Source organism: Panulirus ornatus, chromosome 18 (assembly GCF_036320965.1).
Source record: "Panulirus ornatus isolate Po-2019 chromosome 18, ASM3632096v1, whole genome shotgun sequence".
NCBI lineage: Eukaryota > Metazoa > Arthropoda > Malacostraca > Decapoda > Palinuridae > Panulirus > Panulirus ornatus.
Genome location: NC_092241.1, coordinates 32,459,218 through 32,482,278, shown reverse-complemented (window position 1 = coordinate 32,482,278; position 23,061 = coordinate 32,459,218). Strand labels below are relative to the sequence as shown.

Here is a 23,061-nt window from a genome sequence, read left to right as displayed (position 1 = left end):
TTTAGAGCGCGTGGCCCGGCAGTACCTCGGATGAAAGAGGTTCAGAGCGCGTGGCCCGTCAGTACCTCGGATGAGAGAGACTCAGAACGCGTGGCCCGGCAGTACCTCGGATGAGAGAGGCTCAGAGCGCGTGGCCCGGCAGTACACAAGGGGAGATGAACATTGTTGCTGTAGAGGTCATTCCCTCCTTAATCAATGCTGCGTAATATAAGCCCTCTGAGCTTTACTACTGACAAGAATTGCTGCACTTAATTAGCCCGAGAAGAACAGAAGCTTCCCTAGCGTGTCTTGAAGGTGATTGGGTTGTCGGTTTGTTAGTGTATACCTACCATTGGTGGTGTTGCCCATAATGAGGCTACTGGTCGACATGGTGAAACAGAAGCGTTGCTGCTTTTAACTAAAGCTGCTCTGCTTTAATAAAAGAGGTTCTAAAAGACAACGATCGACAGAAAAAGCTACTAAAGCGTAAAACAGCATAAATCCTCAATGAACAAGCTCAGGAAGCATAACAAGCAAAATATTAAGTTTTCATTTACCTTTAGGTGAGCTTTCGTCAAAGTAATAGGAACAGGACACTGCAAAATTAAAACATGATTTATTATCACGATAAAGACATAGATACTTTAGATTTGGTTACAGTGCATGTGGCATAAAGGACAAAAAGAATATACATATCAAATTTCAGCGAAGAAAATGCTTGTCTAGCATTCATTTTGATAAAATCAATGCTTTTAATGTTTCATTCTTATACCAATAACAATTACTTATGGAATATTATGAAAGGAACATAATCACATCGCATTACACAGATATAAACGTAAGAAAGGAGTATTTGGATGGCTTTGTAATTCGGACTAACAGAAATTGAAGGTCGCAGTGTTTCCTCCCATCGCCACTAGGTGACAGCAGGAGACGGACATCCAGTCGCCAGCACCATCTGTTGGCACAAATGGGAAGAATCCTCTCGTGTGCTTTACATTCCAATTTTATTTTTATTTTTACACACAGTTGAACTTCTGGATGCACCTTGACCGAAAGTCACAACCAAGTTATCTGACAAAATTAAGTTATATGAACATTATTCACCATCATTTTTTAATATTCTCTATAAAATTATTGTCCTTTCACGTTGAATATATCATCAACCTGTTGCATTTAATCAAAAACAAATACAATGAATATGGCGAAGAGTTTCGTGACACTGACTGGGTGAAACTATGTTAATCACCGATGTAAACTGTCGGTATCACCTCCAGCCTATATACGTGTACGAGGGACTCGGAGGGAGTATATGAGGAGGACCTGATGTGCCATGACGAGGTTATGTACGGTCATAATGTTGTCTGTGGGAGAAGTCGACGATGCTTACGATTTGTACAATTCAAGTTGCGCTTTGTACATATGAGGCAACTCAGCCACACAGTTCCAGATTTTCACATGTGCATTATTATATCAGGATTCATTGTCTACTGAAATACAGTAGTATCTACTGGCAATGTGAGAGTTGGGTTCAGGAACTTCATCATTTCTTGTTGCTGAAGCACATACCACTTCCCCCCCCCCCCCTTCAGCAACAACCAGAGTGAATACAGAAGAGAAACAAAGTTTCAACTCATTCACTGCAGCTAATACCTAAATTCTCTCACTTGTTGAGACATTCCCACCGTGCCCCCTTCCAAGCACGGCTACACGTTCCTCACAACCTACTGAGTATCTAATTTCGTACGGCACTGCTCCTCAAACATCTTAAAAAAAAAACAACAATATTACAAGATTTGTATTCCATTTGTTCTGTGTCAGTAATGGGAACCTCCCACATTATCGGACAGCTAGAACGCTTCACGAACACATTCAGGTGACTTTGATGTGTGGGAAAAGTGGCGTCAGTGATGCGGCAAATGACCAAAACTCCCGGGTATTTACTCCAATACCATGAGTTCACATATAAAAGCCCTCAGCCAACCCAAGGGAGCCATGTACTGAAGAATGATGACCGTTCTAGACGTCGATAAGAATATACGTTAGAATATGGGTGAGATGACATTCATTTCTTGCGGACATGCTTAAGGGAAAGGGCTATGATAGGTTGTAAGTTGAAATAAAAAGAAAGAAAAAGACAGAAAGAGAAGTACGAAGACCTGACCAAGCGTTCCAGCGGGACTAACATCTACATCATACATTTCTATTCAGTTGTCATTCTGAGGACATAAATGAGTGGGAATAAAGTTGGCAGCACGAGAGCTGTAAGTATGACTCCAGTATGACAAGTTCGAGATCGCGACAAATGCTGCAATGTAACGTGACGCTGTTTGGACACCCATAAACAAAGGTAGAGCTAGGATGATCTGTATGGAACTATGTCTCAAGATACCACAGGTGTTCCTAATCGAGACAACCGGCACGTAAGTTAAACGCAAGGCAATGTATGAAACTCAAGGTTAAAGGGAGAACTGTTATGCCAATCTTCACATACCTTCTCTGGTGGCCTTGATATTTGTAGGTAATAAATCTTCAAAGTTCTGCTATTCATAATCACGTTATATTTTTCTGCACTTTGTATTTCTCTTGAATCTGAACACTATTTTGTTTCTCATCTTCAGTTTCTTGTCTTGATATCAAAATACAAAGTTTTTTAACGTTTACATTATATCAGTCATTATTTGTTCTGTTTATTAGTACTGCTGCAAAAGGTTTGGATATCAACCAAACTACACGACGACCAAGCAGATGACAATCATAACTCACTGAAACCTTGACTTACGCTACATTTAGCCGAGACTCAGGCGAAGGTTTTGGACCTTACTGCAGATATACTTAGGTTTCAGCTGACTTGACTGCGGTGGGAGTGTAGAACCAGCGCGTGGCAAGCGAGAACCTAAATGTCAAGTCAGACTGGTGCGACCAGTGGAGAAAGCTTCTACCAGTTACTCGACAGTCAAGGTCACTGGTAAACACTTACGTCCTCACCGGTTTAGATCTGCGGCATTGAAGGCTGCGTGTGGCTGTAGTGTTTGTGTTTCTGACGAGTAATTTCCATTAGCTAGTTACTTAGAAAACCAACAGTGTAGTAAGTTTATAAGTACGTGAAGGATAGAATCACATGGGCTACAGGAAGACAAGACGTGAGAAGCGGATACAACCAGGTGTCTGACTCATTCATCGACCAATATAACATGAGACCAGTCTCATACTACTGACCACACGCGCCAGGGACTGGAGACCCGATTGCTCCCTTCCAGTTATAAGCACTATTTGACAATGAATGCATTCTGCCCTAAAGGAATGAAAGAACCTGATTCCTCTGTCCTACCAGCAAAATCAAGAGATGTAATAATATGAAGCATCGCTTTTGCCCGCTTTAAAGGAGTGATCCAGGAGGAATAAGCCAACCTAAGAGACAGTTGACCTGATATAACACGAAATAACGAAAAGAAAAAAAAAATTGATTCGGTCATAAACCATATGTCTTTAGTGAGGTCTTAGGTGGCGTAGCAAAAGTCGATGTGGTTGCAGGAGGGATTTGGACTGTCGGTGCAAAAATGTGCAATACTCTCTCGTCATATCGACATTAACTGTATGAGTCATTATCGCAAAGAGTCTTGCATATCATCAGGAATGCCTTTCTAAACAATAAACTTGCAGACTAAATACAACCTCTAATGACAAGTTCCGAATCTGATGGTGCAGCTGGAGGAGATAGATTGCGGCCACTGTCCATTCCCTGTGAACGATGTTCTTGACCTGCATAATGTCAAATGTGAGTCTAAAATGTCAAGCATATTGATGAGTCAACTGGCCACTTTTTTTTTAACACGTAACGATAACGATCATCATCTCTGCAAGACTTAGTCTAAAGTACAACGGCACAAAATGATGTCTCCCTAGCCTAAGATGTTAAGAATTCTTTCCTACAGCCAAAGCAATGATTCACGGAGATTTCTTGACGTCAAAACGCTCAAAACCACCACACTTAACACCTAACGTTATGCCACTCGCCTTCCCTTTCTTTATGTTTTCACCCACATCTTGGGGTACATTTTCCGTACCTGAGCCACCATTAGTACTTACTATCGTTTCATTGCTATGCACTCCCCACCTTCGTATTATCACTCCTAGTTATCGAGGCTTTCTTCCTCACACAGCTATTGGTCGCCGGCTCATTCATAAGACTAAAAGTCACTCGTCCAGTTTTCCTGCAGCGCCAGACACCGAGGGTGACAGGAGCTGGCACACAAAAAATGAACCGAGTTCGCAGCCAAGGTTCTGTGTTAATGTTTCTCTAGCACAGAACTAGCCTAAAGAGAATGAGATGCATGAGAGGGGTAAATCAACAGTGCTTACGAACAGCAGTGTGGTGCGCGCAATGAATATCAAACTGGATGGTGGAGGAGATAGTTTCATCACCACTTTAGACAAGAAACCGCGTGACTCTGAGACGACAATAAAACAACACACTGTTGTTATCACGGCATCACAAAGTTACAGAAACTTGCAGGTCATCATAAGGTACATGTAATTCAATTTTCGATTTTGAGGTTTTGCTCTTTCTGTCTACGACAAAAAAAAAAAAAAAAAATCACCCTCCATTGAAAACTCATCTAACGACCCACTATGAAGCAGCGAGCAAAAAACAGGGTACAAGGACGCCTCTCTCTTCATGTACTGGCAGTGCAAATGTATAACCCATACTCTGAATTGTCACTCTGTGCAAGTTATCTCTCATCGCGCCCTGGCTTCCCTGCTGTTGTTCATGATTCCCATTCTCCCACTCAGCTACTTTATCCTTACTGCAGTACAGCTCCTCTTCCTGCTAAAGTGCCCGTGCTACAATGCTCTTCTGTGTAGAAATTCAGGAAGAAGACTCTTTAAAAAAAAGGTGGAAAGTCGTCCTGATCTGGAGGCAGGCCTAGGGCATGGGAAATATGTACTGTGAGGAGGAGGTGATGGCACACAAAACAGGCCGAAGTCCTGCACAGGGTGGCTGGCCTCGAGCATAGCAAGATGTGTATACAGTAAGGGCTAAGAGGCACGCAACACTCGCTGGGGGTCTACACAGGTGAGCTGGCTGAGAGGACGGCAGTATATGTATACAGTGAAGGCCATAGAGCAAACTTACAAGTCCTGATTAGTGAAGGTGGCCGATAGAACGACAAGCTACGTGCACAGTGAGGAGGGCTCAGTATACACAACACCAGTCAATGGTCTGCAAAGGATGGCTGATCCCATTCATCACACAACAGAGGCTTTTAGAAAAGATGCAGAAAACGGCATCCAAGATCATTCTCGGTCCCTCTTACACCACTGATGAAGAGGAACTAATCAGTGGCCCACCCAATTCTTTACAACCATCACAAGGAAATTCATTATCCAACAGTGGAAGAAGAAGCTCTATCATCGCCACAGTCACCTGCCAACAGGAATACCTTGTTTGCGATTTGTATTTGTGTACCAGAGCAGCATCAGGCTCAACCGGGGTCGTGCAGACCGCAGCAAGAACATTACTAACCCAACCACTGTAAACGTTATGAAGAAAACGGTATTGTTTCTGGTAAACTATTTACTTCCTCCTCCTCTTCTGTTTGACAAATCTTTTTTTTTTCTTCTGATTTTTCACTACTCTTCTCTGCCTTTGTCTTGATTTCATACGATAAACAGCTAATCATTATCATCATTTGTATGAAACATGGGTAATGGTCGATGGCAGAAGAAATTTAGATTAATAATGAAAATGAAAAGAAGTGTGCATGGACGGTGTCTACAGTGAACATATGTGAATAAATGCAAGGTGTACAAGAAAGAGAAGGTGAAATGGAAAAGGTGATAAAATGGAAGATTTGATGAAAAAGTATAGACGATATTCAAAGAGAAAAGGAAAATGATTTGGAAGGAGGTAAACTGTGTAAGGAAAACAGAAGAACAAATGGGAGCGAAGTGAAAGGAACACATGCATAAGTGGTGACAGGCAAAGAAGAGGTGGAAAAATATATGGACCGTTGAATGTCATGGCAACAGGTCATGATACACAGGTAGTTTCCAAAGGCTGCATTCACAGGTCGTAGTCCTCAGACCCTCATGACAAGTCATGATCCTCTAGTCGTAACCACAGTACTAAGTCATAAAGCTGCGACATAGGCCACTGCAGTCACCAGTTGGTGGCCCCTGTACTAACATAGCCCACTGCAGTCACCAGTTGGTGGCCCCTGTACTAACATAGCCCACTGCAGAGTCACCAGTTGGTAGCCCCTGTACTAACATAGCCCACTGCAGAGTCACCAGTTGGTAGCCCCTGTACTAACATAGGCCACTGCAGAGTCAACAGTTGGTAGTCCCTGTACTAACATAGCCCAGTGCAGAGTCACCAGTTGGTAGCCCCTGTACTAACATAGCCCAGTGCAGAGTCACCAGTTGGTGGCCACTGTACTAACATAGGCCACTGCAGAGTCATCAGCTGGTAGCCCCTGTACTAACATAGGCCACTGCAGAGTCACCAGTTGGTAGTCCCTGTACTAAGTATTGCCAGTACAGTAACAGCGGGTCAGCTTGAGAGCCAATCGTTTCTTGCCAAATAACCGGTGGATGGCCACACCCAGGCTGGGCGGTTGTATTCTGAAGCGAGGAATCGGGGGTGAGCGTGGGTCTCCCTGTGCTTATTACCAGTCAGCATGGAGAGAGAGAGAGAGAGAGAGAGAGAGAGAGAGAGAGAGAGAGAGAGAGAGAGAGAGCTCGTTTCTCCTCTTTTTACCACTCCAACAGATTCTCCTCTCAGGCGGCAGCTTCTCGTGTTTTTCTCTGAACTCGTATGTAACTTCTTGTGCTCGACCTTCGCTTTCACTACATTCTTGCTTTTATGACACTGTTGTCAACTCTTGCTACACCCCGTCATGCCCTTTCTTTGCTCATGAAAAAAAAAATAAATCTTTATTTTTCCCATTTTGAATGCGGGGTTACTCGTGTATTTACTGTGCCTTTTTTTCTTTCTTCTTTTTTTCCATGACCTTAATGATTTCTCTCATATTGTTATCGTTTTCAGTATCATCTTCTGCTGTTTATACTACTTTCACTCTCCTCCCTCTTCAGTACCATTCTCTCTCTCTCTCTCTCTCTCTCTCTCTCTCTCTCTCTCTCTCTCTCTCTCTCTCTCTCTCTATGCGTGCGGCAGCAGAGCAACATTCCTTTTCACCAGATAAGATGCGTAGTGAGCGCTGGTACTGCCCGATGGAAACATTTCATCGTAGATACCCGAAGGTCGGTGGGTAGGTACCCCTGTCAAACATCTACAACCTTTATTCTTCTCCTTTCCTCTTTTACTCTCTCTCCCCCACTACTCCCTTCCCTTATCTTCCGCCTCCTATAGCCCTCCTATGCGTTCTCATAGATACTCCCACGTGCCTGACAGGTCCTCTACTTGCCAGGGAGGATAAATCTATGACAGGGTAAATCTATGACAGGGGAGATACCGTGTTAACGACATGCACTGAGTAAGAGGAAGGGGACGAGGCAACGGAAGACAACTAGCTAGAGGGAGGACAGAAAGAACCGTGAACTTTGGAACCCATGTGAAAAGGTAAGATAAAGTAAAGACAATGAAGAAGGGGAAAAAAATCATCTGAAAAAAATGAGTGCTGAATGACACGGAAGGTGTAGGAAACATGTCTGTAAATCGGCACTGTACAGGACTTGATCCACCCAATGACGTAAGAGTGAATAAGGCAAAAGGAAATAAGCATAAGAATGGTCGTAGGAAGGGGCACAACCTCTAGCCGTACGCGTCGTAAATATACAACTTAACTTTACTACCTCGTCAGCCATGATGCTCAGGGTCACGATTTACCTGGAGGCCTCGGAGGAGGTTCTCCCTAACTATGAGCCCTTCAGTCCTCCAGCCAGAGAGAGGAACTGAGATGATCACCGGTTACAACTTTGACGCACTTGTTGAGGTTGGGAAGAACCAGGTCTTAAAAGACAAATGGTATCGGTTCACCCACACGAACCCGTTATAACTGTATCTACAGTGGAAGGCAAGCGTCCCTTCCCCTTCCTTACAGGGTGGTGTTCCTGAAGAAAAGGTAGGTATACCTACACAGACCAGAATGTAGTAATGTATGAATGAAATACAATACGAAAATGAGAGGTGGGATGATGTACCTCTCGTAATAACAGTGCTTGTTGTTTCTGAATTAAAGGCTCTTCGTCTTGTGTGTGTGTGTGTGTGTGTGTGTGTGTGTGTGTGTGTGTGTGTGTGTGTGTGTGTGTGTCAGGGATGTCTTGTTGCCATGAAGTTCCTGTGGTATTTGACCGAGGTGGGTATTGCACGTAGGAGCATTTCTTGTTTTGCCAAGGTAACAAGGTTAGTTATGGTGAATGGGATGATGCTGATAATGATTACCATAACTAAGAAATAATAATAATAATAATGATAATAATGATAATAATAATAATAAAATCATAATAATAATAATAATAATAATAATAATAATAATAATAATAATGATAATAATGACAAAATAATAGGAATAACAACAATAATAATAACATCAACAACAACAACAATAATAATAATAATAATAACAATAATAATAATAATAATAATGATAATAATAATAATAATAATAATGATAATAATAATAATACCAATTGTATCCATTATCTATACTCGCATTCTTCCAAACGTTTCCAATATACTTTCACTCCAACTGAAATCTATTAGAAAATCTATTGTATATAACAACAAGAGAAATATATAATCTCACTCGATCAATAAATGTTAACCACTGCACTTTCACTTTATGTCGTCTGAAGGAAATTGGTAAATCTGATGTGACTTACTTAAATACATACCTCAACACGGACTACCGCAGGCAGCTCTGTGCAGCGCTCTGAAGACTGACACTCTGCTCTGTGCTGACTCCTGCCTGTTTACTGTTCACACAGGCGTCTTCACTGACCTGCACTTGGTGCTCTGGTCTGAGCCCACAACTGCCTCTACAATGCACACACGAAAGCCTTCGCTGACTACACGCTGAATGACTACAATCCCAGAGAGCAAGCAGAGAAAATGATTACACTGGCATTGTGAACCGAAATATTAAATGAACGGATAAGGAATACGACAAAGAGCTGGTGTCGCGCATGTGTATACTTAGACGAACATTTCCTCAAAAACATGCAGCGCTCACTCAACAATTTTCATTAGTATATAAATACTCAAGCATATCATAACCTAGGTCTACACTTAGAACATGCACCTACTCCTCCGGACACACACACACACACACACACACACGCACACAGGGCCTTAGTGTTGTAGTGGTTAGCGTTACCGACTATGAGTTAGTAAAGGCCAGCCGAAGAATGGAAACGCATGGGTTCGAATCCTGTATGTGCCAGTCGGTCTGCACTAAACACGTGTGTTCATCTTCCCCTCGGGTGTGATCGAGAAATGGGTACCTTGAATAGTCTGGTATATTACTGTATGTATGTGTGTGTGTGCATACATACATAGGAGTAAAGATATGGTACCTATATACGTATACGGTTAAGAGACGGAGCACCAACGAGTGTAAAACTCTCACTGTGACACAAAAATAGTAGCCATAGATATCAATAACTCACACGAACAGATACTGACAGAAATGAAAACAAGAACACACAAACATATTGAAACAGGCAAGCAGACACAAAGACAAAAATACACGAACAAACGCCCACATACATACACATACAGACATATACACAAGGGAACATACACAACTCCCTACATAAACAGAAGGGTTGATAGAGTCGGGGAGACACACACTTCAGAGGGAGGGGATATTCGATGTTTGATCAGCACAGCTCAAGACAAAATGCCAGGCGGACAAAGTTGCAGAGTCTGTGATATGTGGTGTAATTAACTCCATCTTATAAGCCTTAGGGAGTCGACCAATCGGGACTCTCAACACTAGAGTGTTATGCGTTTCCGTTTTCTTTCTTCTTTTGATGACTGCTTCAAGTTAGACCAAGAAATTCCACGTATGATTATTTCAAGAGCGTTTAATATTCGCATGACTAAGCTGGCAGGCATTAGCCAGATTATGATGTATCAAAACAATCATTCTTCATCAACAGCGTTCAGTTCAGCCACACAAGTTTCATTTCAAAATGAATTAGTTTTAAGATTTTGAGGTGATAATGTTAGAGGATACGGAGGCCTGGCACGCGAGTAGAGTATATAAGATATAGGCGAGAGCAAGATAAAGAGGAAAATGAGATGAGACGATGAAATTACATCGAAAAGTAAGGAAAACTAAGGAAGATGACGACATAAGGGGAAATAGAAAAAAAAAAAAAGACTAGCATCGAACACAGAAGCAGAAACAGAAGCCTCAGTGACAGACAAGACCCTTACCGCCTTGATATCAGGATCGTAGCGGACTGAAGCAGTTACGTGAATTTGCATAGAATCCTTTAAAAGCGACTGACTGGCCCCTTCTCCACCAGCACCTGCCATCCTCACATATACCCATCATGTGGTGTGAAAGTGAGCTGGTGACTCCCCAGTTCCCACCTCCTTCCCTCCCTATCCGTTCACCTTCAAGTCTGCTCACGGGTTACACATTCTTTGAAAAATGACTCACGATAATTTCTTTAATGTTCCCTCATCACTAAGTGACTGTAATTTGGCTTCATCTCCAGACAAAGGCGACCAGCGACAAGCTATAACTCACAGGCCAGTGTAACCATGAGAATATATCTTACACTCACATTCACATATATCTATATGAAGGAGTTGTGCTTATCCTGACGTGTACTGCTCGAACATCCCTGACTCATGAACACATTAGGACATACATCACCCTCACATTCACACTTACACAGTCCTTTTTCACATATACATACATAAACAGTGTCGCACACCAGCAAGCTGAGGAGGAACATGGTAATGGATGATCAATATCAGAGCTGCAGCACGTAACCGCGATCCGTTACTGTGGACACACGTAGTTTACGAAATTTCTTCAAGTTCCGATAAAAAATAAATGAAGTTGCAATTTTGGGACTGACGTGGTGACAAAGATGGAGTACAAGAAGATGGGGAAGGAGGAGGAAGGAAAGGATGAGAAAAGAAGAAAAGAAATAAGACGAGGAAGTAAGAGAATGATAAGATGAGGAAGAAAAAACACTAGTGAGGAAAAAAAAAAAGAGTTGTGAGTGAAAGATAGGAGCGAGGGCAGCTTACACTGTCATCTGTCCATTCCTTTGCCCATGAAGACAACTACTGCTGTATAATAATCTTAGAAACCTTGAGGAAAACTTTCATCCTATCTAATATCCACACAAATACCTCTGTTCTTACAAAGTCCTCACTCCGTAAGAATGACCTAATTACCTATCTTTACTGTACAGGAAGGAATTCTACACTCGTGTAACACCAACTACTTAACTTCATTTGCTATCGTTCAACCTTTCAAGCTTTTTCTTAAGCTATCAACATTCACAGTTTAATCTCTTTGGAATTCCGTGGGGCAGCGATTAGCGCTCCAGACGGTGACGCATTCACAGGCCGTCCAAGGTCGTGCGGATGGGCTCGAATCCTGGTTGCGGCAGTCGCTCCACAGTCAACCCAGCTGTTCATTAACCCACAGAAGTTGGTCGATAAAATGGATACCTAGCTCAAGCTGGGATATTATATATATATATATATATATATATATATATATATATATATATATATATATATATATATATATATATATATATATTCTTTTCTTTCTTTCATACTATTTGCCACTTCCCGCATTAGCGAGGTAGCGTCAAGAACAGAGGACTGGGCCCTTGAGGTAATATCCTCACCTGGCCCCCCTCTCTGTTCCTTCTTTTGGAAAAAAGAAAATATATATATATATATATATATATATATATATATATATATATATATATATATATATATATATATATATATATATATGTATATATTCCTATGAGTCCAAGGGGAAAATGAAACACGATAAGTTCCCAAGTGCACTTTCGTGTAATAATTACATCATCAGGGGAGACACAAAAGAGAAATATAACAGTCAGTTGATAAACAACGAAGAGACGTAGCTAGGATGCCATTTGGTAAACATATATATAAATATATAGTGTTGATGGGATGGCCTCAATTAAGGGTTCAGTTGCCTGTGTCATCTCAACTAACATAAAAGAAATGATATTCTTTTCCATTCACCCACAACTCAGTTGTGAAAAACGTGCTTTCAACATTTCATCAAACATGTATCTTGCTTGACTTTTCCATTTAAATACTATCAAGAAATAACCCTCTACTATTCTCTCCTCTAGTTTTCTCAGTTTTTGTACTAATTCTGTTGTCCTCATCTAGACCTTCTCTTTTAGTTTCTGTGAACATTTATAAGAGGTAACTAACCCAGAGAAATATATTATAGCTTTGATTTAATGCAAGAAAGGAACAGCGTGCTGTTTATTTCCATATCCATAAATTTTGATATTATAATATCTGCCAGCAGACAATTTGGTTCCTTCACTATGCTCCTAATATGAAATTCTGGCGATAAATTTTGAACGATGTCACCTCCAATTTTTTTCTCACATTCCGATTTCTATAATCTATTGTAATTTAGATAATATTCATATTGAGGTATTGTTTTCAGTGTTCGGGTCGAATCTCATCAACCATATACCAGACCAACTTTGGAGTAGTTTAGGTCTCTTTGTAAGATGAATCAGTCTTCCTTTATGTTTTGCCTCGCTCGTGACTTTGGCATTAACCGCAAAAATGTTCAGGCTGGAGTTCAATCATTCTGACAAGACATTTCAAGAAAGAGGAATTGTCCCAGAACAGAACCATGCGGGACACCGCATCGAAGGAGTTCTCTCCTTATTCCTGTCTGATGATCCAGCTTCTTTACCAGCCTCCTGTGTCGTACATTATGAAATGTTCTCTGTCAGTCCACATACAGACAATCCACCCAACCTTATTCTTTGTCTAATACGGAGTTCATATTCTCGCAGTAATCTAAGAGGTTCGTTACACATAACCTCCTTTCCCTGCAACCATGTTATCACAGACACACACACAATGAAGTTGTTTCTCCTCAGCAGGAACTCGCCCATCTGTTTTATGATTACCTTTTCCAGTATCACATATACCGCACTCGTCAGGGAGGTCACTCTGTAGTTCACTGCCTCCTCATCTCCTTTTCTGAGACAGGAATAACGTTTGCCCCGTTCCACATCTTCTTCACTTTACCTTTTCCCAGAGACTTCTTGATCAGCATCTTCATCAGAACCATGAGCCCTGTGTGGGTTAAAACATTTACCATTTTCTCAATGTCCTCTCTAAACATTTCACTGCTTTCCAAAAACCTCCTTTCCATTCTATCTAACTGGTTATAAAGTCTTCAACTGTAAAAAAAACCTCTTGAACTTGCCAGTCGGCTCTTCGTATAACTTTACAACATCCTCAATAACTCTTCCCTTTTAATACCTTAGTCTAGTTAGGAAAACTTTTACTGGCAATTTACTTATGATGAATTTCTGAAAAGTTTTTGGATTATCCCAAGCCCTGTCCATAGTATTCTCTTCAAAAGTTTGTATATTCCTCCATTCTTATCCTTCTATACTCATTTCTTGATCACTTGTGCCTTATAGGTGCTGGCTGACTAGAGTTTCGCCTACATCTTTTTCACAACACATCGGTAAGCTCCTTTGCTTTTTCATATCATTTATCGAACCATTCCCCCACCTTTCTCATGGATAAAAATACTCATTTTCTTACTCCTGCCTTATAAGTTTCTCACAGCTTTCTATCACAGTGCTCTGTTTCCTAACTGCATAACTCTACTTCCAAGTTTATGTTGCCATAGAGACCGGTGACTTCTGTGTTATTTCTATGACTATATTTCCTGTCTGAGTCAAGGCTTGTTGCTGCTCTTTTTATGTCCACATTTACAATCAAATCAAATCCAGTGTCACAAAGTAAATTCTTTCAATGGTGTACCATGTATGATACTCTCCATATCCATGGTACTATGTACGAAGATAAGATCTACTAATAATGATGCATCAGTCTCTGACCATAGTGTGCTGGTTTGGGAATTTTCCTGTATACACTCTATGAGCTCATATCTCTAAGACTTTCCGTTTTCATTGGAATCGAAGACTTTCCTCGTCTATCTCTTTATAACTGAAATCATCCACTAAGTGTTCTTCTACCTTCAAGAAGTGCTCGTTTTGTCTCATACAACATTGCATATTTGTCCGGGTTCGTTGAAATTCTTTGGGAGATTAAATACGTTTAAAACCACTATGCAATTTTCTCCCACTGGGACTCATCCACTTATGCACAAACTGGATGAACTATCGACCAGTGATTAACTCTAACATTAGCTATATTTGGAGTCCTCCTCCTCCTTTCTCTTCCCTTTTTCCTCCTTGCAAACAAATACCCGTTTGGTCAAAACAGGTGAGATCTTATCTCTCTAGTGTGTTTTATCCCCACGACTCTTAAAAGTATCAGGTGCATTTCCCCTAATTCAGTACATGAATTTCATCTCTTTACATGTACAACTAATCCATCAACAATCATGTACATCACTGGCAGACTGACATGTCCATTTCTTACTATTCCTCATCTCTATGGGGGAGTTATAGGGCTTGTCCATCTTCTACCTTCATCTTTTTTCTTGCTTTCGAATTGTATTCCTTGCATTTATCCCTACTCCCTTGGTCTGATGAATGGCCAAAAAAATTCTACCTCTTTGAAGATTTTCAGTTTGCCTTAGTCCATCCCGACTCGATGATTCCAGATCGAATATAAGGCTTGATTAGAGTCAACACTACTTTCTAATCACGAGTACTCCTTCCAGCATTTCTATGGATTTCAATACTCTTAATCAACATTCCTCTTCTTTTTATCATCCTTCCTCTCATTCCTGAAATATTAACCTCTTTCAGTCCGAAATTCATTAATGATATGCATCCTGCTTTACTTCTCTCTCTAAATTTGTTGCCATTCTCTTCTAAACCCTTCAGCGTTGATCCGTGTCTCCGTTTTTCTCTATTCTGTTTCGTAAAAAAGGATTCATCCCGTATTCTCTGAAAATTTCTGAACGTTTCGTGTACCAGATCATAAATTTCCCAAGTTATCTAGTCAATAGCAGTGCTTTGTGCTTTTTCTACAGCCTCACTGAATTTTCTCCATACCTTTCTTTCAGAATTCCCCGGCGTCTCTTTTGTGTTAGCTAAGACGGCACGGGCAGGTGAGGCCCTAATCAAAGCCATCCCATTAACGCTATATATATATATATATATATATATATATATATATATATATATATATATACCCTAGCCAGAGCCAGGTATTCATTCTATCAACCAAACCCTAGGGGTGGATGAACAGCTGGGTTAACTGTGGACCGACGACCGCAACCACGATTCGAACCTATGCGCTCGACCCTGGTCGGCCCGTGAATGCGTCACGGTCAGTCTTCATGCATCAAGTCGGTTGATCAGCCCTAAATATAACGGTGTGATTTCTACAGCTCTAGTGTATTCCAAGGAAGGTTTTACGCGTGTTGCCCCCGTCTCTTAACCTTTTACATGTACTATATTAACTCTTATACTTGTATACACCCATCTCATGGCCTAAGCCAGGTACCTAGTTGTAGATCAGCCCCCAAGGGGTGGATGGACAACTAAGTTGACTTTGGGCCAAATGCCGTGCCCAGGACTCGAACCTAAGCGCGTTCGTGTGTGAATCACAACATTACAGAAGCCTATGTAATGATCCTCACGGAGATCAACCATTCGGAAACCGAGTTACGTCTTTTTAGGTCCTCTTTATGATCAAGTTTGAACACCTCTTCATCAGTTCAAGACGATGACCCCAGAACTCCTGAAGGAGGGGTAGAACATTCCAAGAAAGCCTGGTCTCAAGGCCCCACTCAATCATTCAGTCGAAAAGAGAGACGCGCAGTGTGGTTAGAGGGTCGGGACGCCATCAACGCAACCGGGTGACTGGTGCTTACTGGGAATTCCTGGATCATGGAAACCAGTTTTGACGGGATTTGAACGAACTATCCGCTCCTCTCAGTGTGTGTGTGTGTGTGTGTGTGTGTGTGTGTGTGTGTGTGTGTGTGTGTGTGTGTGGTGTGTGTGTGTGTGTGTGTAGTTATGCAAACTCTCCCTCATGGGTAACACATCATGGGGGCTACAGCCAGAGACAGGTTGCCGGTCCAGATCGCGAACCAACTGAACTCACCTCACCGGGCGACGGCGTCCCCAACAGCGTTTCGGATACGTCTCGAGAGCAACACCAGAGATGATGACACGGCCAAGGGAGGTGGCAACAGTCGTCCCAGTAGACAACTGCCAACACGAGTAATTATACGGATTTTCGATCTTATGTGTCGAGACGACTAACTTTGTGGGGATGCAGACAGTGTAAAGAGTTACTTCCTATAACGCTGAGTCATGTAACGGTTCTCTCTCTCTCTCTCTCTCTCTCTCTCTCTCTCTCTCTCTCTCTCTCTCTCTCTCTCTCTCTCTCTCTCTCTCTCTCTCAACAACTAACTGTGTTAGTGACAGCAGAAATCATCATGAGGTTCCATACCTTGCTCCTGTTGACCGCCCGAGTAATCTGACAGGGGGAGAGAGAGACACAGAATAAGAAACATGATCACATACCTTCATCCTGGTGACAATGCATAAGAGGCAAACAAGTTTAGGACATTTACATATCTCAGCATCGAACCGTCAGGCATCTGACACCATCACCATGATAACAAGTGCAGTAAAAACGGTATATGAGGATGCCTGACAAGGAAAAAAAATAAATTAACATTTCATGACACAAATGACACGAAGAACTTAGGGATTCATCTCCCACCAGCCAATGAAAGCTGCGTGAGTCATGATGCTGGCTCACACCTACCACCGCAAGTTCTTCGGGACGGACGTACAGTATTCTGGTCGTCAGTCTCTGGTCTGAAGCCTTTCCTCCTGGCTCCTTTCAGAGGCGAACAGGAAACTGGATATCATTATAATCCTCTGTTGGCTGGAGGCTGCAGAGTTTTTGTCCCAGGGACGAGTGAGTGCAGCGTGAAATCGAGATGTTTTTACCGGGCTACGTGCTGTCCAAGGCCCCGAGAACTCCCCAGAGACTGCGTCACGAATTAAAGTGGTTCCCCACCGCGGGAGAGACAGATGGAGGAAAAAGGGAGGAAGGGAAGATGTGCAGGGGTAGGAAAAAAATGGAAACGAGAGATAAATGGGAAAGAAATAAAAAGAACAATAGGGTGTGAGGGGGAAAACAAAATGAAAGACAAAAATAGTGAATCAAAGGTAATATATATATATATATATATATATATATATATATATATATATATATATATATATATATATATATATATATATATATATATATCTTCAGACTCGTATCATTATGGAACTTATTTTTTGAAGGCCACAAAAATAGCGTTCATCCTTCCTCTTACAAGAATCAAAGAAAAAAAAAATCTTCAAGGTCTCAAAAGTTCTGGGAACAGAAGGAAAAAAAGAGAGAGAGAAAGAAAAAAGATGAAGTAAATTTTAGTAAACTGTACATCAGCCGTTGTCGTTACGGGCCAGTGCTAAACCTGTGGCTTCGGGATCGACCACACACAACTCTCCTCGTCTCTTTCATCTCTGGTATCAACGGCCTTGATTATCCTCGCTGACTTCGACCTGACCAACAGCAACGCATGGCTTATCTTTCACGTCAGACTCCTGGACGTTAAGGACGACCAAATCGGGTGTCTGAGACTTTAACCCATATCGATGCATCCGAGATCAATTTGCACCAAAGGCAAAGAGAACGGTGAAAGCGAGCACATGCGTCAAGGGGAGTGATCAGCCGGAAGCTGTACTTCACCTGAAGAATTGTCGGAAAAGCTGCATAAACATATGTGGTCAGCCATGCTTGAGAGGCCGCCCACTTCGTTGTCCTTTTGCTTTCGATGCATTGTCCTGCCATTGAGAGGCCGCCCACTTCGATGCATTGTCCTGCCATTGGATGATTTTGATAATGTTGCTGAACATACTACTGCTGCCGTCGCTGCTCCTCTATCGCTGCTGTGTACATTAGTCCCACCTTCGCCGTTGTGACTATCTCAGTCCTACTTTCCCTACTATGATCTTTGTAAGTCCGCTTCTAAGGTTGTATCTGTTACTGTCTCATCTCAGTAGCCACGACTTCTAGTCTCTGTTCTACGGGCTGTTGGCCACTGGTTCTCCATCACCTGCTGTCGTGACTGTTGCTGTCCTTCATCTGTTGCTGTGGTCATTGCTACCATTTTTCTAATTCCCGGAGTTTCCCCTTCGCCGCCGCAGGCCTTGTTCTTTCTCTGTTGCTGCTACTGTTGGTTTACTTTCTCTGTTGCTACCAAGATCGATTTCCTTCTACCCATATTCGTGTTGCTGTTCTACTTTCGCCGTTGTAGATGAGATGTTTTCCTTATTTTTCAGCAAAGTCATATTCCATGAAGCATCAGACATCTGTGCATTTGTAACGATCGTGGTCAAAAGAAAAAAAAAAATCTCTTTAAATTCTCCTTATAATTAGCGTCACCCTCAGTCCACTTCCACCCCCTAGCCACACGCGATACACACGGACGTGTCAGTTTTGTTAATGTTATAAACACAGACGGTGTCTGACCGCACGCCATCCTAAACACACTTCCCACACCACTTTACAGACATGCAGCATCATGCTTTCCTCCTCGGTTCATTATCTGCCTAATCGGCGAAGGGTTTGTCGACCCTCACTGGATTTTGATAAATCTGAGAGGTAAAACATTCTATATTTTTCACAACCCTATTTACCTACTTTGGTGCGTAGCATCAGGCTTATAATTACGTCGATCCTATCATTTAATAAAGTATAATCTAACATGTCAGATGCATCTGATTCCCCAGATCCCGTAAGTAGTTCCTCCACTGCGGGTGATTCTCACCTTATGCTTCCACTTGTGTAAGGAACATCACCTGCCTTACTGTACTGACTACATAAGTTGCATCATCTTACGGCAAAAAAAAAAAAAAAACCCAGCTTGTACACGACCGCCACGGTGACGAGTTGATGAAGGGTTCATACTGATACTAAGTCAACGATGCCCAGGCAATTACGCGGGGCACAGCAATTTGGGTTTCTGAGAGAGAGAATGAGAGAGAGAGAGAGAGAGAGAGAGAGAGAGAGAGAGAGAGAGAGAGAGAGAGAGAGAGAGAGAGAGAGAGAGAGAGAGTGAGTGTTACATGGATACACAGACCACACAGACCCTAGGTCCAATCGAGGTGGCCTGGCCTTAATGCATAAGAAAAAAAAAAAGCTCCCTTGTAAGCAGCCGAAGAAATGGATAGCAAAGCAAAGGCTCTCTCCCCACCCTCCACTCCCGGCACACTCCGGCTGGAAAACACGGAGAGGAAATACCTTGCAGGATTACTAAGCCTAAAGGAAATCTTTATAGGAAAGTTATCAAGGTACAGTGAACATGAATATGTCATGCATCCCATCACCAACGAAATGCATCCTTTCACTTCTTCTCAGATAAGCAATACTAAGAATAAATTTGAGCTCCAGCCTATCGATTTGCCATGCCTACATCATTCCTAATGTTGAAGAATGAGACACTAATTTTCAATCACTTTTTGAAAGCAGGCGACATGGGTTACTCAATATCAGTATGTTACCGCAACATGGCCAGGGAGAGATCAGTGGTCGAGATGGTAGCATGTTATACTACTGCGTTATGATGACTGATTAAATGAATTATTAAATATCGGAGAGTGACAAGTGACGATCAAGACTAATTTTGAAAATATTAAATGTGTTGCTCTGAAAAAAATTTTCTGTGAGCTTATTCCATGCAAAATAATGTCATTAGTGAAAAGTATTTCGTACAGTTCAGCTTAACTCATTGACCTCTTAGATTTTAATCCATTTCCTCTCGTCGGTCATATTGGCGTAAACTGTAAAGACATGTTCTAATTCAACGCCGTTGGATGCTTTAAGTATCCTGAAACATTGTATCAATTAGCCCAAGAGTCGCTCCTTGCATATTATGCATAGGGAGAACAAATTTAATTCTCATATGGTTTGTTATGCAAGAAGGGCATCAATCTAGTTGCTCTTCGATGCACTGCTTCCAATCTAAGAATGTCCTTACTTAAGCGGGGACCCCCTAGCACTACACTGCATATTCGAGTGGTCTAACTAGACTTAGGTATAGTGGCAATACCACATCCTTCCTTTTGCACGTAAAGTTTCTGTATATAAATCCTTACATCTATTTTGCTTTCTTGGCAGTTTCACCGCACTGCTGGGAGAATATGAAGTTATTGGAGACAGTGACTCCTAGATCTCTTACACTTGGGGTGTTCTTTACCTTGTGTCCCATCAGTTCATTATCATTCTTTGGATAAGTGTCCTACTTGTAACAGCTGACGTTTACTGACATTAAATGGCATCTGCCATTCACTAGACCATTCAGCGATTATATTTCGATTCTCTTGTAATCTTGGTCTATCTTCATCAGTTAATATAGCATTACTGATCTTTGTGTCACCTGTAAATTTGGGGACTATGCTATTTAGTCCTACATCAATATCGATAATATATATGATGAAAGTATAGGCCCAAGTACGGATCCCTGGGGGACTCCACTAGTAACGGGTGACCACGGTGATGATTCCCCATTCATTACGACCCTCTGCTTCCTATCACACAACCAGGCCTCTAACCAATATCCCAAGCAATCAGTAATCCCCGAGGCATGGACTTTGTGCATCAATTCAACGTGGGGGAATTTGTTGCATGCTTTTTGGAGGTACAAACATATTATATCTATTGTTTTTGTCTTGTCGTGGGCATTGAATAATGTACGATAAAATTCAAGGTGGTTTGTTAGGCATGATCTGCGTCTTCTAAAACCATGCTCTTTATTTTTGATCAGACTGTGTCGTTCAATACAGGCTACGATCGTATCTCTAATAATCGACTCCAGAAGTTTACATATAATTGATGTGAGGCTAATAAGAGGGTAAACACCAGGCAATTCGCTGCTTCCCTTTTATATATATATATATATATTGGAGTGACGTCTGCCAATCTCCAGTCCTGTGGGATTATTTTCTTCCTGGAGCGACTGATTGAAAATCTTGAGTTAACTAACGGTTCGGCAATTTCGTGTGACATCATTATTCACTTGTGAATAGCAACGATCAGGAACTGGACTTTTATTCGTCTTCGACTCATCTGTGTGTGTTAGTACTTCTCTAACTGTGACGGGAAATCCTTACATCGTGTGAGTGCTTATTATCACAGCCTCAAAATTCGTGTCGTTGCTTTCTAAAGTAAAAACAGAACTGAAAAACTTGTTCCGAGCTGTTATGTTTTCTCTCGTCTACAATGGGTTTCCATCTCCGTTTACTTAGGGGTCCCATTCCACTCCTTTATGTTTCTTAACTTGATGTTTCATATCATACTGATACATCCATAAAATCTTTGACGATCTCTATTACTGCCTCTAGCAATACGTGAGAGAGAGAGAGAGAGAGAGAGAGAGAGAGAGAGAGAGAGAGAGAGAGAGAGAGAGAGAGAGTCTTTCTGAGAACAGAGTTTCACTTTTTTTCTCCTCTGGTTTTCAAAGAGCTGTGCCATGACAGTGAGAGGCGTGTGCTGCGGTAGACTATAACGATGACAGAAGCCAAGCACGAAATATTTCTTTTCACCTAGTACATACACCTGATTCCGGGAGGTGATGATCGTGCACTGGACCCCGGACCCAGACCACAGCGTGATCATATGACTATTTTTTTTCCCCCAGTGTGGAAAAAAAAGGGAGGGAATTTAATTTTTTTCATAGTAGAAGATCATGATCTCTCGCTGACCAACAATTGTGGGGCGGTCCCTGTCTTGGATTTATTGACCTGAGTCTCATGGTATAAGTAACGGGGCTTTCCAGTTCAAGGATGATGATAATGTACTAAAAATGAAGATTAGAAAAACAATAGGAGAAGAAGAGGAGGAGGAGGAGGAGGAGGAGAAGCGTTGGTAGAGTCGCTTGAGCTTATTACGAACCAGTCTTATTGGGCGTACGACCTTAAACAGCAGCAGATAACACGCTCCGATGATACTCATTTATACACCTCTAGCGTATCTCAGTACAAGAACCTGTATAATCCCACTCTCGTTGTCTAATCTGATCAGAATTACTTGCATCACAAAAACATGTCACATTGGACTACGGAGATAAAAGAAATTCCGAGGGCGGGTGAGGGAGAGTGAGTGTTCTTGCTCCAAGGTAAGAGCTTTGTGGCCTTGCAGGAGACGACCACACGCCACACGGCGCTCCCTCAGCCACGTATCATCATCTTGTCGGTCGCGGGTGGTCTGTTCGGCACCCCTCACGCTAACTGATTTTTCCCCAGCAGAGCACAGGTGAGAGTCTGCCACACGTGCGTCAAGACTGCTGGTGAGGGTAGCAGAACACGGGGATGGTAGACGGTGCCTCTCACTGTTCACATGTTACGGTGTTACAGTCCAGTGAGATTACTGTTCCCTGTCTGGTAAAATGGTTTGTACGTATATGACATTGTGATGGATAACGTAAGGGGATGTGCACGTGTCGCGCTGTTCATGGTCGCAGTTATTCAAGGACGTGATGGCGGTGGTGTGTGACATAGGTTTACGTGGAGGAGGTCGTGAGTGACTCAATGTCAACTACGATATGCGTATATGCCTATCAGATATCAGTGAATCATGCATACTTTCTCAGCACACTCACTATTCTGGGTTTCAATTCTATATTCGGATGTATATGATCATATCCTCATCTTCATTGTCAGCAACAGGATCTTTGTTTTCACCATCATCATCAATAGCAGCAGGAGCAACACAGCATTTTTGCAATCATAAGCAGGAACACTGCATTCATCATTATCATAAAAGCCCAAAGGATCATCAGTTTCATCAGCAATAGCATATTTATCATAATTATCAAAACAAAATGTTTTATCTAGTTA

At 41.9% G+C, this 23,061-nt stretch overlaps 1 protein-coding gene across 7 annotated transcripts in view; it reads right to left on the bottom strand.

Annotated features, from left to right (window-relative positions):
• The window catches only part of LOC139755024 (paired box protein Pax-5-like), a 227,479-nt gene that overhangs the window by 96,552 nt on the left and 107,866 nt on the right, over window positions 1–23,061 (bottom strand). For 6 of the 7 annotated variants that reach the window (XM_071672956.1, XM_071672957.1, XM_071672954.1 and 3 more), the window contains exon 3: window positions 16,613–16,639. The exons of the other annotated variant lie outside the window; for it this stretch is intronic. In XM_071672956.1, coding sequence (XP_071529057.1) covers window positions 16,613–16,639 — 27 coding nt within the window. The remainder of the gene's footprint in view (window positions 1–16,612; window positions 16,640–23,061) is intronic. 7 annotated transcript variants of the gene reach the window in all.